The sequence below is a fragment of the Podarcis vaucheri genome (genome assembly GCF_965113315.1).
Source record: "Podarcis vaucheri genome assembly, chromosome: 7".
In the NCBI taxonomy this organism is placed as follows: Eukaryota; Metazoa; Chordata; class Lepidosauria; order Squamata; family Lacertidae; genus Podarcis; species Podarcis vaucheri.
This window is the reverse complement of record NC_138765.1, coordinates 84,599,481-84,614,821: the sequence shown is the minus strand read 5'-3', so window position 1 is coordinate 84,614,821 and position 15,341 is coordinate 84,599,481. Positions and strand designations below refer to the sequence as shown.

The 15,341-nt window shown below is 50.0% G+C and overlaps 1 protein-coding gene across 4 annotated transcripts in view; it reads right to left on the bottom strand.

Moving 5' to 3' along the window:
- CROCC (ciliary rootlet coiled-coil, rootletin) overlaps positions 1-15,156 on the bottom strand; it is a 69,000-nt gene extending 53,844 nt beyond the window's left edge. The window contains exons 1-6 of one of the 4 annotated variants that reach the window (XM_082229657.1): positions 15,018-15,156; positions 10,892-11,033; positions 6,713-6,864; positions 2,190-2,381; positions 517-600; positions 30-127 (exon numbers count right to left, since the gene is read on the bottom strand). In XM_082229657.1, coding sequence (XP_082085783.1) covers positions 30-127; positions 517-600; positions 2,190-2,381; positions 6,713-6,847 — 509 coding nt within the window. In that variant the 5' untranslated portion in view covers positions 6,848-6,864; positions 10,892-11,033; positions 15,018-15,156. Of the gene's footprint in view, positions 1-29; positions 128-516; positions 601-2,189; positions 2,382-6,712; positions 6,865-10,891; positions 11,034-14,130; positions 14,359-15,017 lie in introns of those variants that run through there. The other 3 variants (XM_082229655.1, XM_082229658.1, XM_082229656.1) reach the window with 3 other exon arrangements.
- Between the last annotated feature and the right edge of the window lie 185 nt (positions 15,157-15,341).

The window sequence follows — 15,341 nt, the reverse complement described above, 5'->3', positions numbered from 1 at the left end:
CCCTGCCCTGCCCCCCCTCCCACACTGGCCTTTGTTGCTCTTCTTCCAGCCGGATGAGAGCACTTTCCAGATCACTGCTGTGCTCCTCCTCCTGCCGCAAGCGTGATTCTGTGATGTCCAGACGGCTCTGCGGGAGAAGGGAGCAGAGAGAAGCCGCCGCTGGGGCTTTGACAGACATGCACGGGCTCAAAAAACGCTTAGCTCTGGAAGCTGGGGCAGCGGGACTCTGCGCCGGAGCGTGTCCAGAAAGGAGCAGCGTTTATCTGAGCATGCACAAAAGCACGGCTTAGTCCAGGCTTCCTCCCCCCTCCCCAGAAGATTCCACACCGAATCCCAGTCCTCAAATATGTGCAGGGATCCAGAGCATGTGAAGAGGGCCACCCATTCACGAAAAGGGCACCCCAACGGCAACAGGGAAAACCCATACACTTCTGGGAAGCAAAAACAGCCGACAGTTCGAGGCCTGGAGGGAGAGAGGGAGCAGAAAGCAAGACCCCATATGAAAGAGGCACTCACCACTAGGCGCTGCTGCTCCAGCTCTGTCGATTTCTCAAGCAGTTGCTCTTCTTGCTCCCCACACTTCTTTTTGTACTGGACAACCTAGAGAGGCGGGAGGTATGGGCTTCAAACTGGTTCTGGACAATAGATATCGCCCAGCCCTAATCGCAGTATCGGTTTCCTAATTTTTGAGCCGGCAATGCGAATCATGAGGGGTGCATGTGTGTGTGTTTGCTCTGCAAAAATCACAACGCAGGGAAAACCATGGAGCTGGCCGACGCCTCTACAGAGCTCCTTATTTCCGAAACCGTAATACAGTGGTACCTTGGTTGTCGAACTTAATCCATTCTGGGAGTTCGGAACCATTCAAAAACCAAGGCGCAGCTTCTGATTGGCTATTGGAGCTTCAATCAGAAGCTGCGTTGGACGTTCGGCTTCCAAAAAACGTTCGCAAACTGGAACACACACTTCTGGGTTTGTGGCGTTCAGAGCCAATTTGTTTGGGAGCCAAGCCGTTCGAGTACCGAGGTACCACTGTATATCGGTAAATTGCGAGGTTTAGTTGCTGACATATCATGATGCTGAAAACCAGGTATTGCTCCATTCTACTCATCGACCTGATCGGCAGGTGCCGCCATGGGGCAGGGGAAGGGCTGGGTCAACTGTCAACTTACAGATTTGAAAATAATAGCTATCAACTTACAGATTTGAAAATAAGGGACCAGCAGCCTCAAAAATAAGGGATCAGCTGCCCAAATAAGGGATTTGGCTTAGCTTATAGAGAAATCCGGCACTGATGGAGCCATGCTGCTTTTGCTGCGACTGACTGCGTTTTGCAGGGGATTGGACTACATGATCCTAAGGGTCTACAGCTCTGACCAAAGAAGAGGGGCAGACAGAACTGATGAACGACCTCGAGATGGCAAAGCTTACAGGCAGAATTAGAAAGCAGGAAGAGGACCTCTTTAATAAAGAATGGGGGAAGTTTATAATTTATTTGAAAAGCTATTGTAAAGAGTTACATGCATTGGTAGGATTGACAGAAAACTTGTAGTAAAAATTTGACTATAGATGGACAAATGATTTATAAAAATAGAGTTATGAAAGGGATGCAGAGGGGGAAATCACTACACTAAGATGCTGCACTGGTTGGAGGGGATGCTAAGCAGCACGTCGGGGCTGCCACCGTCCTGGCGCGAGGAGTTCCATTGGCCCTTCCCCGCCTGAGAGAGAGGGAGGGAGGGAGGGAGACTCCCACCCATGCCGCCCACGAGCCCAGCATGAGGCGGTTGCGGCGCTGCGGCGGCAGCTGAAGCACCGCCCTTCTGCGTCCCTCCCCATCCCCTCCTCTTCCTCCTCCCTCAGGCCGCCTCATCAGCCGCCTCCGGCTTCCCCTGGCGGCATGGCCCAAGTCTCGCAAGAGAGGGCCTGCCTGCCTGCCCACCGCCACCCGTCTCCTCACGACGTGCCCCCTCATGCCTGCTCTCTCTCGCGCGGCGGAGGACCCCGAGCTGCTGCTTCCCTCCCGAGCCGGGCGAGCATGAAACCCGGGAAATTTAAGGGACATCATCAATCCGGGACAGCAGCGGGAAACGGCGCTGGGATAAGGGAGTTTCCCGCCAAATAAGGGACGGTTGACAACTATGGTTGGCGGTGCCGCTGGCGCATGGAGGGACTTATGGGGGTCTCACCTTGGCTTGCAGCTTCTGCACCAGCTGGGCCTGCCGCTGCTGCCCCTCCTGGTAGGCCTGGAGCTTCCTCTTGTAGCCTGCCTGCTCTTCCTCCAGCCGCCGGCGCAGCTCCACGTTCTGCTGAGCCAAGCTCTTATTCTCCAATGCCTCCCTTTCCCGCTCACCCGACTCCAGGCGCAGCGCTTGCTCCAGCTGAGGAGTCCAAGGAAAGAAAGGGGAAGAGGATCAGGGCCCCTCGTGCCTAAACCTCGACTGCCCCAACTCCCAGGAAGAGCGAGAGAGCCATCCTCTAAGCTTGTGCCCATTGCCCATCACGGTTGCGTGGAACTCCCATGTCCCAAGGCAGTCTACCCTCTGGGTACCAGTTGCCGGAGGGCCTTGGGGAGCCCGCAGCCTGTCAAAAGAAGCCACCTCTGGGCTGATGGACTGCAGAGGACCGCCGCAAGGCTAAGAAGAAATAACAGCCAGACTGACCCACACACACCAATTTGGCAACTAATCCTTTTTTTTTTAATCAATCTTCCCAAGCCTGGGACAATTTAAACACAGAGCATCTGCAGGAGATTGCCCTTTGCTCCCACTTTCAAAGGCTTTGTCAAAAGGGTTGTGCATGGTTTTGTTTTTGTTTTTAACAGAAAAATGGCTTAGGGGGAAAAATTGGGCGCAAGATGTAGAATGCAGGAGCGAAGTTTGCCCTCTTCCCAGGCAACGGCTGCCATGGCAACCTGCAGCCCATTTAAATTATCCTGGTAGTCGCCATGGTCACCGGAGCATGTGAGCCCAGCCCCCAATACAGTCTTGTAAGGAGAGGAGCCCCCCAGCCCCCCCCCAGAGCAGAAATTCTTAGGAGAATTGTTTCCTACAACCAAGAGGTAGGCAGACCCAGCTATGCTTTGAAGAAAACATCCCTCTGGTTCAGAGCTCTAGAAGGTTTCAGGAGCCAAAATAAAACCCCCAGCCTGAGCATATATTCCTTTGGTTATGGACTCCCCAATCTCAGCCTCAGTTCCCCACCCCCAGCTGCAAAAGACGGAAGACAACACTGTCTTTCTGTACAGAGCTGTTGCAACGATTATGGCAGCCCCTTGAAATTTGATTTATTTGGTTTTTTTAAGAAAAGCCCTGGGGTGCCATTGGCAGCCCCTTGAAAATTGCTGATTTATTCCGGTGCCATCTCAGGAGCCAGCTGAGCCCCTCCCTCCCTCACATTTCTAAGATGGGGCCTGGTAGCAATCTAAACACAAAGAAAGATTTTTTCGGGGGGGGGGGTACGGAATGCTTCATCCTGATGTGAAATTACAGAGAATTAAACTAGCTAGCTAGCTAACCTACCGAGATTTCTTTGATCCAACAGACAGCCCTGCTTTGAACACTGGGGAGCACGAGATCACTGTCAATACGTATTTTTTGTGTGTGCCTCCTTCCTTCCAAGGCGTTTCACGCCTGGTTCTTAAATCCACTAATTCAGGTCAAGCGTGAGCGGCAGGGCACATGCAGGTCTCAACCAGCCCGGGTGCCATTCAGTCAGCCGGACCTGTCCAGGCAGGCCAAAGCTTTTGGACATGGAGGAAGAATTTTAAAATGCTCAATTCCGCCTCCCACTCCCCCCAATACTCTGGAAAGCAGCCAGAAAATGTTTTCCATAGAGACCCTTAGCCAGAATTGAGCACAGGAGACAAGACTGGGGTGGGGGGAGCAGGGCATGCTGGGAAACTGACCAAGGAAATAATGGAACCCATTCTAGTATGCCAGGACTTTTTTGGTTTTTGGAAGGGGCCAAGTTGGATCCTGGCAGGGCCCTCTGATGCCTCTCTTTCTCCAGCTCCTCAAATCTCCTTTGCCAGAGCTCAATCCCATGGCGGGTCCACAGAGAACCCCTCCCTCTGCAACAGCGCATCTGTAAACAGCTCAAGTCACCCTCACCCCAACAGAGTCTGCGCCTTCCTACTTGCATTGAGTGTTCGAAATTAGCCACGCGCCAGGAGCATTTTGCACCTGGCTGCTGGTCACTTGTGACCAAGTGCAGATGGCACATGACATCTCCACCATCTGGGAATCATTGGATCTGGACTGCTTTGACACACTAATACCACATCCTGTGGAATTCTATGAGTTATATTTGATCTGCACAATCAGAATAATGATGATGATGATGATGATGATAAATTTATTTATATTCCGCCCTCCCCAGCCAAAGCCGGGCTCAGAGCAGCTAACAAAAATAAAACAACAATAAAAGTACCACAGCATTATTTTGGCTTTACATGCTATCCCTAGAACAGAACCTGCACAAAAGATGAGAGTCGACTGGACCATAAAACCTATTCACTAGCTCTATTATTCATAAAAGTAGAAAACTGCAAAACATCATTGGGTTGCTAGCCTCCAGTACAGACTGGATGAATCTCAGGAACCAAAATGTTTTTTCTGTGCAGCCTGAGCAGAAGCAGTAAACAACATTACATTCGTACATTGGTTGTCAAACGCCTTGGTACTCCGGCGTTTTGGCTCCTTGGAAACCCGGAAGTGAGTATTCCAGTTTGCGAATGATTTTTGGAAGCCGAATGTCCAACGCGGCTTCCGATTGAAGTTGTGCCTTGGTTTTTTAACCGTTCCAGGAGTCGAATGGAATCCAGGAACGGATTAAGTTTGACGACCAAGGTACCACTTTATAGTTAATTGTTGAAGCTTGTTTTCACTTATGAAGAAGAAGAGTTTGGATTTGATATCCCACCTTTCACTCCCCTTCAGGTGTCTCAAAGCGGCTAACAATCTCCTTTCCCTTCCTCCCCCACAACAAACACTCTGTGAGGTGAGTGGGGCTGAGAGACTTCAGAGAAGTGTGACTGGCCCAAGGTCACCCAGCAGCTGCATGTGGAGGAGCGAGGAAGCGAACCCGGTTCACCAGATTACGAGACTACCGCTCTTAACCACTACACCATACTGGCTCTCCCACTACCCTGCCTGCTCACAGTTGTGAAGATTCTTACATTGTAAATGATCCGTGTCACCATTAAGAAAAAGAGGTCGGAATGGGCATATGTACGTGGATTGTCCCTAGATCAAGCGACTTTTCTTCTTTTAAGCTCTCAAAGCTCTTAGCCTAGCTCAAGGCTGCCATCAGAACTAGCCAGATGTTCAACTGAGAACCAATCACAGTCAGTGGGTCATTTGAAAAATAAGACTTTAGAGCTATCTTGCCCCAAATGGCAACTAGACAGTCTGTTTTGGTGACTGTTACAGATAGGTAGCCGTGTTGGTCTGCCATAGTCAAAATAAAAAAATTCCTTCCAGTAGCACCTTAAAGACCAACTAAGTTAGTTCTTGGTATGAGCTTTCGTGTGCATGAACACTTCTTCAGATACACTGAAACAGAAGTTGCCAGACCCTTCTATATAGTGAGAAGGTGGGGAGGGGTATTACTCAGAAGGGTGGTGGGAATGGGAAATTGGCAGGTAGCTAAGATGAGCCTGTTGACGACTCTTAACAACTGTAATAGGTCTTACAGGAAAAGGCAAGGGGTGAGAACATGAGAAATGGCTTAGTCATGTATAATGAGATAAGAATCCAATGTCTTTGTTCAGACCAGGTCTCTCCATGGTTTTAAGTTTGGTAATGAGTTGCAATTCAGCAGCTTCTCTTTCCAGTCTATTTCTGAAATTCCTTTGTAGTAAAACAGTTACTTTGAGATCTTGTATAGAATGTCCTGGGAGATTGAAGTGTTCTCCTACTGGTTTCTCTGTTTTGTGATTCTTGATGTCAGATTTATGTCTGTTTATTCTTTGGCGTAAGGTTTGGCCTGTTTGTCCAATATAGAGAGCTGAAGGGCACTGTTGGCATTTGATGGCAACAATTTGTTTTGGTGACTGTCAATTAAGGACCCTTTGGTGCCTAAGCGTATATATCTGAGTTTCTCCCACTGCTTGCATTGCTCTGAAAATCTGCATGTAATTCCTCAATGTCTTTCAGAGAAAGAGAATACGCAAGTAATAATAATAATAATAATAATAATAATAATAATAATAATAATAATAATAATTTATTATTTATACCCCGCCCATCTGGCTGGGTCCCCCCAGCCACTCTGGGCGGCTTCCAACAAAACACTAAAATACAATAACCTATTAAACATTAAAAGCTTCCCTAAACAGGGCTGCCTTCAGATGTCTTCTAAAAGTTTGGTAGTTGTTTTTCTCTTTGACATCTGGTGGGAGGGCGTTCCACAGGGCGGGTGCCACTACCGAGAAGGCCCTCTGCCTGGTTCCCTGTAACTTGGCTTCTCCCAGCGAGGGAACCACCAGAAGGCCCTTGGAGTTGGACCTCAGCGTCCACACAGTAAGTAAGCAAAGGGTGCCCAGCAGGGCCTCCAAATGACACCCACCCCTGGTTGCTTGCTTCAGCCCCCAGAGCAGAGAACCTGCACTACCTGCTTGCTGGTGCCAGGTAAAGACTTCATAGACCCATTTGCCTGGAAAGGCTTGCTGGGAAGGGAGGAGAGGTCCCTGCCTGCCTCCTGCACCTACCCGCTCACTGATGGCGTTGTACTTGATGGCCAGTTCATCCCGCTCAGCCCGGCTCTGGGCCAGCAAATCCTCCACCCGAGAAAGCTCCTGCTGCAAGATGCGGTTCTCCTCCTGGAGGGAAAGCAAGGACGACATCTCGGCGTGGGAGGCCACTGTGGGAAGAGAGGAGCACAGAGGTAGAGAGACAGACACACACACATCAAATGCATTTCCACAGTTGGACAAGTCGCCCTGGGCTACCTTTGGAACGAAGGGCAGGAGAGAAGTTTAAGAAACACAGTGGTACCTCGGGTTAAGAACTTAATTCATTCTGAGGAATGTTGAATTGACGTTTGAATGAAAATAAGTGGTACTGGTAAAGAGATGCCTAAGAAAATGTAAATAGGGACTGATAATTGAAAATGGATATTTATAATAATAGGTTAACATATGGAGTAAGGTTGAAAGCTAGAGGGTAAGGATTTGCTGAATTAAATACCTGAACTGGAATACAAAATGGGAGGTGTGAGGAGGTCAAGAAATTAGTGAAGAAAATATAAGATTTGAAAATATTAATCTATTTTTCAGTTTTGATTTTTGGCTTTTCTCTTTGTTCCTATTCTTTATTTTGCTATTTTATTTCTTTCTATCAACTGTTTTTCTATCATGTATCTTTGTTCTGTTTTGCTTTTTGAATTTGTTGGAATTTGTTTTTATTGTTTTATTGTTTATGAAATAATAATAAATATCATTTTTTTAAAAAAGAACTTGATTCATTCTGGAGGTCCGTTCTGAACCTGAAACTGTTCTTAACCTGAGGTACCACTTTAGCTAATGGGGCCTCCCGCTGCCGCTGCACCACCACCGCACAATTTCTGTTCTCATCCTGAAGCAAAGTTCTTAACCCGAGGTACTATTTCTGGGTTAGCGGAGTCTGTAACCTGAAGCATCTGTAACCCAAGGTACCAGTGTAAACAGAGCAAAGCAAAGCAAGGGAACCTGGGATGCACTGCCAGAACACCTGGAATACAGGTGTGCTAAATGGACTGTTGCGATTCCATAGAACAGGGATGTCCAACAGGTTGACCAGGATCGATGGGATGATCCCCGGGAGCTTTTGGTAGATTGCGGTAGATCGGTGGTTCCTCCATCTGGGACCTCCCCCTCTCCACCCTCTAGATAGCTAGAACAGAAGTCAGAGTTTGCGCAGCAAGGCTGACTGTCTCCTTATCTATCGCTGAGCACCTCTTTCCATTCATTAGGCCTGAACACCCCCCAAAAAAAAAACAACAGGACATTCCTCCCTAAAAGAAGCTCAACAACTTTGACCTGAACCCCACAAAAAGGGGTAGATCACTGCCAGATTTTAATCGTGTAAGTAGATCGCAGTCTCTTGGAAGTTGGACGTCCCTGGCATAGAATATTCACAAACATTTTCTTGCTGCTGGCTGGAAAGGCATCGGCAACAGGTTGTTGCTAGTGGGGCAGCTTCTGCCAGGGAAGAGGCAGCGTTCACCTCGTCCCAGAAGGGGTCCTGCAGTTTTTGCCTTTTATTTCAGCCCCCAGAGACTCCCCTTTATTGGGATGAGCGACCATGGAAGAAATGGAGGGGTGGCTCCCCTTTGCAACCACATATCTTCTGTAAAGCTCATTCTTCTTGAACTGCGGGCGCCGGCATCAGCCGCCCTCCCCCTCAATGCACAACTGATTTATAGGATTTGCTGCCACAATCTGTGGCAAAAAGCCGTGGGCTTTGGTTCGGACCTCCATGTGAAGTAGCAGTCTATCCCTGAACGCCAGATACCCAACTGCACCAGCAAGAGAAAGTTGTTGCCTTCCATGTCTTGCGGGAGCATTTGTCTGGTCACCGTGAGCGCCACAAAACTGGGTCTGATCCAGCAGCAGCCAGACTCCTTCTGATGTCTTATGTGAGTTCCGCAAAGGTGCATCACCCATTGAGAGTCACTCACACAGCGGCCGCAAGAGTTCTGGCAGCACAAGGATGGAAGACTGAAGAAACCCCAACTAAAGAATCATGGCAAGAAAAATTGACGGATTATGCAGAACTGGCAAAACTGACATAAAAGCTAAGGGACAAGGATAACTGTGACTTTAAGGATGAATGGGAACCCTTTACAAAGTATCTGAAGATGCAACAAAGTGAACTGGACTCCTTAGCAGATTTTGAATAAACATTCACAAACTTTTTATTGATAATAACCAGCTAAATAGTTTGAGGATCTATACTACTTTGTAACATGCAGAAAACAGCTGTCTCAGAGAAACCAAAGACTGGAACTGAGGGAGGTTGGTGGGTGGGGGCGGGTGGGTTTTGGGGGGGAGGGAGGAAAAATGGGAGAAAAAAACAAGGATGATATGTTTTTGGATAATATGTCTTGTTTTAATTTTGGGGGGAATTTTTTTTTTTAAAGGGAGTCGCTCACACAGAGTCTCTCCCTCCCTCCCTCTCACATACAGAGAGAGCTTCCTATTTGCTGCCTTCCCTCCTTCCGCTTCTCTCTCCTCATCTATCTGTTCCGAATTCCTTTTGCTTCCCAGGTATTGTTTGGAAACAGAGCGTGTCGCAGCACCACGAAGCCCCTGGTCCCAGCCAGCAGCACTGTGGCCAGCTTGGCACAGTTTGGCCTCTTTGTCCTGTCCAGAAGGGGTGACAGGCAGGTGGGCCGGGCAGGTGTGTCCTGAAGCTCAGCAGAGGATGAAGTGTCATATTAGACAGCAAAAAAAACTTGTTTTGATGAATTGGAAGAGCCACAAAAAGATTCCATTGAGCACATGGATTGACAATATGGACAAACTAGCTACATACAGACAAATTGCATATCGACGCAAATTAAGAATGGATAAATATTAAGAAATCTGGAAGGAATACTTAAGCGATAAGGCGGACAGTGGTGGGAAGTAGGGGGAGAGGAGAGGTGGGGAAATATTGTTAAAAAGGTGTAGTTATAGGTACCGTATTTTTCGCTCCACAGGACGCACTTTTTTCCTCCTATAAAGTAAGGGGAAATGTGGAGTGCGTCTTATGGAGTGAATGGCGCTGCGCAGAGGGAGAACTGCGCAGCGCCCCTTCAGCCACGCGCCTGCCCTGGCTTGGCGCAGTTATCCCAGAAGCCAAAACAGCCACACGGTATCCTAGAAGCCAGGTCCCTCTTGCTGTTCTGGTTTCTGGGATTCAAAATATTTTTTTTGTTTTCCTCCCCCCCAAACTAGGTGCGTCTTATCATCTGGTGCGTCCTATAGAGCGAAAAATACGGTATAGCAGTACTCAAATCTGAATTGTTAAATTGTGTTATTGGTGTCATTGTGGTTTCCGTTGTACAGTGGTACCTCGGGTTAAGTACTTAATTCGTTCCGGAGGTCCGTTCTTAACCTGACGCACCACTTTAGCTAATGGGGCCTCTCACTGCCGCCGCGCCGCCGGAGCACGATTTCTGTTCTCATCCTGAAGCAAAGCTCTTAACCTGAAGCACTATTTCTGGGTTAGCGGAGTCTGTAACCTGAAGCGTATGTAACCTGAAGCATATGTAACCTGAGGTACCACTGTATGTGGTTTTTGTGGTTGCTGTTTGTATTGAAAAAAATGATTAAATATATATATATATATATATATATATATATATATATATATATATATGCTTTCGTAGATTTTCACGGGTACAGGAATGCAGGTTTTGGTGTCTTCGGGTGTCTTCCCGTGTAAGAGTCGGGGTGTCTGTGCGACGTTGTATTTATAGGAACTCAAACACCAGATTCTGCTCTGTTCCAGTAACAAGAAGCCGAAAGCACCAGCCTGAAGATGACGAGTGAGACCTCGTCGAAACGTCGCACAGACACCCCGACTCTTACACGGGAAGACACCCGAAGACACCAAAACCTGCATATATATATATATATATATTTAAAGCAGAGGATGAAGTGTCGGATACAACAAGATGGAGTACCAGAATGTCAGGAGTTGGTTTCATCCTTTCCACCTGTCACTTCCCAGGAGTTGGAAGAGGAAAGGACCCATCCTGCCAGGTACGCAGCCAGAGCGGAGATTGCCTCCTCCTTTCTGTCTTGCTTGCAGGGGGAACCAGGCCAGGCGATGAAGAGCCTAGCAAGGGAGGCAGCCAAGAAGGCTCCCTTCCCAGCCCACAGTTCCCCAGTTCCAAGAAGAAGCGTCTTCTCCAAACATACCTTGGCAATCGCTTTGCGAGAGGTTCTTGGTGACGATCTCCCGGATCCTAGCCGGCAAACGGGTGGGTGGAGAGTCTTCACAGGAGCCCCTGACAGAGAGGCTCTTTCCTTCTGCTGAGATCAGGATGCTGTCTTCCACTTTCTGCAGGGTGAGAACAAGCCAGTCTCAGCAACCAGGGACCGGCCCTGAAGAAGCCAAGACAGAGTCTCCTCTGGGCCAAGATGGGGAGCCCAAGATGGTGTTGCCCAACTGCAAGATGCAGAGGCAGCATGGAGCAGGAACAAGCCACACTGGCCAAAAAAGGTTGCCAGCTGCCCAGCAGGTGAAAAATTGGCCTCTGGTGCCAGGAGAACTGAGGCAGCCTCTTGCCTCTATTCCAGGCTCTCTGGCTTGGCTTTGGGCTCTTTGAGTCAAGCCTCTCCCTCAGTGGCCCCATCAATAAGATGGGGATAAGAGTGCCCTGTCTCTGGGACACACACACACAGAGAGAGACATCAATATCATTGCTAAATTAAAAACCAGATGAACTTTCTCTATAGTTTTACACACCTATATAGCAGTCAGTGAACTACATTTCACTCTGTGGTTTGGGTGGAACCAAAACTTCCATGCAGTGGCGTAGCATGGGGGGTGCAGGGGGGGCCGGCCGCACCAGGCGCAACATCTGGGGGTTAGGATTAGGGGGCGCAAATCCATGGGTTAGGGGGCGCAAATTACTTGCCTTGCCCCGGGTGCTGACAACCCACGCTACGCCAATGCTTCCATGCAGGCTGACCCATATATCAGTCCCCGGCCCAGTTCAGCAACTGGGACTGTACTGGGTAAGCCAAGCGAGGCAGCAGGCTGCAAGGAGAGATGAGTAACCCCAGAAGGAATCCACAGGGGTGGAGGGAAATCTGAACATATTCCGCACTTAGGGGGCAGCTCTATCCTCATGCAGCAGAGGGTGGCCTGTCTCAGGAGTGGGGGTCCCCAGTACAAAAACCCAACCTTCTCCCAGAATCTCCAGCCCATGAAGCTCACGGAGGAGGGACTAAAATGAGCAACTGGGCCTGGCCGCAAATGGGGCTCAGTACTTCATTGTGGCCTGGGGCGTGGAAAGGTGGAAAGAGAAGGGAAGTGGGCAACTCAAATGGGGAACTTGGGGCGGGGGGGGGCTCTCTCTCCCTTGCCAGGGCCGGGCCTTGAATCAGCGCCCCCCCTCACTGTGCCTTGGGACCCTGTTCCTCCACGGCTTCAGTATAAAAGGATGTCCAGATTTAGTGCCCTAATGCCCAGCAATCCAATAAATGTTCCTCCTTGGCCCTTTGTTATCCCATAGAAGGTTTAAAGGTCACCTCCAAAACGGGACTCAGGACTTGGCTGACTTCTTTGCGAAGTGTGGGGGAGGGAGAGGCTCCCCCCCCCCCCGACTTAGGCACTCAACATCAACTTCGTTGGACTGGTCATGTTGTGCAGATGCCTGATTATCATCTTCCAAAGCAACTACTCTATTCCGAACTTAAAAATGGAAAGCGTAATGCTGGTGGTCAACAAAAGAGGTTTAAAGACCCTCTCAAGGCAAATCTAAAAAAATGTAGGATAAACACTGACAACTGGGAAACACTGGCCTGCGACCGTCCCAATTGGAGAACAGCCTTTAGCAAAGGTGTTGTGGGCTTTGAAGACACTCAAACTCAGGACGCAAGGGAGAAACATGCTAGGAGGAAGGCACGCTTGGCAAATCCACACTGTGATCAACTCCCGCCTGGAAACCTATGTCCCCACTGTGGAAGGATGTGCGGATCCAGAACTGGCCTCCACAGTCACTTACGGACTCATTGTTAAAACCATATTTATGGAAGACAATCTTACTTGGCTATGAGTGATAGACGAAGAAGAAGAAGAAGAAGAAGAAGAAGAAGAAGAAGAAGAAGAAGAAGAAGAAGAAAATTATACTACTCCCCCTAGCACATTCCCCAACCTGTTCACGGAAGAAGCCGCCAAGGATGGAGACGTGAAAAAAACAACCCTGGATCTTTTGGTCAACTGACCCAGATGTTCTTCATCAAGTGCTCCCCAAAACTGAGCAACCCCTCTTGCACAAACCCGACAACAACTTTGCAAGGTAGATAAGTACAGTTATGCCTTTGGTTCAGAAGGGGAGCTGAGGCTGAGAGGTTGTGGCTGGAATGGGGAGTTTACTCAGTTTGATGGGACTTCATCATGCCTCCTTCTCACTGGATCAAGCCCACAGAGTCCTCCAACACCATGGGTAGGCAAACTAAGGCCCGGGGACCGGATTCGGCCCAATTGCCTTCTAAATAAGGCCCATGGGAATCAGCATGTTTTTACATGAGCAGAATGTGTGCTTTTATTTAAAATGCATCTCTGGGTTATTTGTGGGGCATAGGAATTTGTTCATTCCCCCCCCTTCAAAATATAGCCTGGCCCCCCACAAGGTCTGAGGGACAGTGGACCAGCCCCCTGCTGGAAAAGTTTGCTGACCCCTGTCCAACACCTGCAGAGTCACCAAAGTCCTAAGGAGTGCAGAAGACTTCACTCCAGAGTGAGGCTACATTTACTTTAGATGGCCCGCCTGTTAAATCAGGACAGAGGACTGGGATGCAACTTCAGATTGCAGCACGAATTTAGCTTTACACCTGTAAACCTCCTGTAACACTAAGGATCCAACAGCAGCTCCTACACAAATAAGATTATTCTCTTTTCCATTAAACTACTTGGGTTGATTTTAGCTTTCTAATGCAATCCCTCACGATTAAACCTTGCTTTCCTCAGCTTTTAGATCAGCTACCAAAAGCTAGTTTGTTTGTTTTTAAGGATAACTAAAAGGGGGGAGGAGAGAGATATTTGCCTTCAAGAGAGGAGACATTACAAACCTTTGCCTGATCCAAAGGTACAAATATTTTCCAGCATCCAACCCGCCCCACAAGGCAAGACTAATTTGGAAAAATTCCCATAAAAGGCAGGTAAAGAGTAGAATAAAGGGAATTCAGCGAGACGACGGGCTAGGGGGTCTTACTTTTAGGGGGTTGTTTCTGGCGCCAACTTCGGAGTCTGTATGCAGAAGATGCGCCCAGGTTCCCCAAAAAAGGAGATTATATTCTCCCTCAAAGAAAGAAAGAAAGAAAGAAAGAAAGAAAGAAAGAAAGAAAGAAAGAAAGAAAGGAAGGAAGGCGGGTTGCCGGAGGGGGTTGAAGGATGCTCCCGCTTCCGCCGCCAGGCAGCCCCCACCGACCTGAACCGCAGCCTCCAGCTTCAGCTCCGCAGCCTCCGCGTTGCTCATGGGGAGGGGGCCGCCGCCGCTCTACGGCCGGGCTCCGGGGGGCTCCTGCCGGGCAGGGGGGCCCGCCTCCATGGCCCTTTGCACGGCAGATGCGATGCTTACTGCTGCTGCTGCTGGAGGAGAGGGGCAGGACCCGGGGAGGAGCGCCAGCCCCAGCCCCCCCCCCCGCCTCTTTCCCGGGTCCCGCGGCTGCAGGGGGGAGCCGGGCTGGACCAATCGCCGCCCGGCAGCAGAAGGGGGGGGGCGGCTGCAGCCTGCCTCCCCCGCGGATTCAACCCGTGGCGCTCCCGGGTCCTAGAGGCCGCCGCTTCTCCGGTTTGATGCAGTCACGACGGCCCCTTCCCCAAAGTTTGCAGCTCGGATATTCGGCACGGGGCAGATACCGGGCGGAGCCGCACTGAGTGAGCCGGCTCAACTTTCTCATCGGGGAATGTGCCCCTCTGCCGGGAGGGCACGGAGCAGAAACTCAACAGATGGAGCCTCGCCCGCGCCTGTTGGATTTCTACCCCATCCAATCTGTTCAAAGGGGAAGGAGTTTTGAAGGCGCTGTGCAAGCGCAGTGGGGAGTTTTTAGGTCGGTTGAATTCAAAGGCGCGAATTCGTTTGCTTGCAACTTGTCCAGTGTGCGAAAAGGGGTACCTGGCGCCCCACCTGCGAAAGCTCAGTCCCGACGCTGCGCTTCTGGAGCCGGAAGGGGGTGGACGGGAGGCTGTTGTGCAGTGCCTCGGAGCATGTGTGGAGTGCAGGGCCTTCCCTGCCCAGCAGAGCATCAGCCCTGGCCCCTGACCTCCTAGTGACCCAGGACAGAGCAGCCCCCCATCGCCAAGCCAGCCCCTCACCTGGCACAGGTGGCTCTGCTCAGTGGTCAGCTGCCTTCTCAAACTGCAGCAGCGTTACTATAGTGCCGGGCAGCGGCGGAGGAGGGCGGGTTTCTGATGGCGCCCTTGGCCGGCCCAAGAACGCCGCTTCCTCCTCCTCTTGTTCTTCCAGGCCAAGGCGCGTGCCAAAGGCTCTGGTTGCACCGGGGGAAAACCCAGGCAGCACCAGCATAAGCTGCTTAAGTCTCCGGGAATTACGGCCACCCTGCGGGGCGGCTGAGCGCTGCCTTCTTACCGAAAGGGAGGCTTTTCTTGCATGTCCCAGTGACCCCCAACTAGGACACA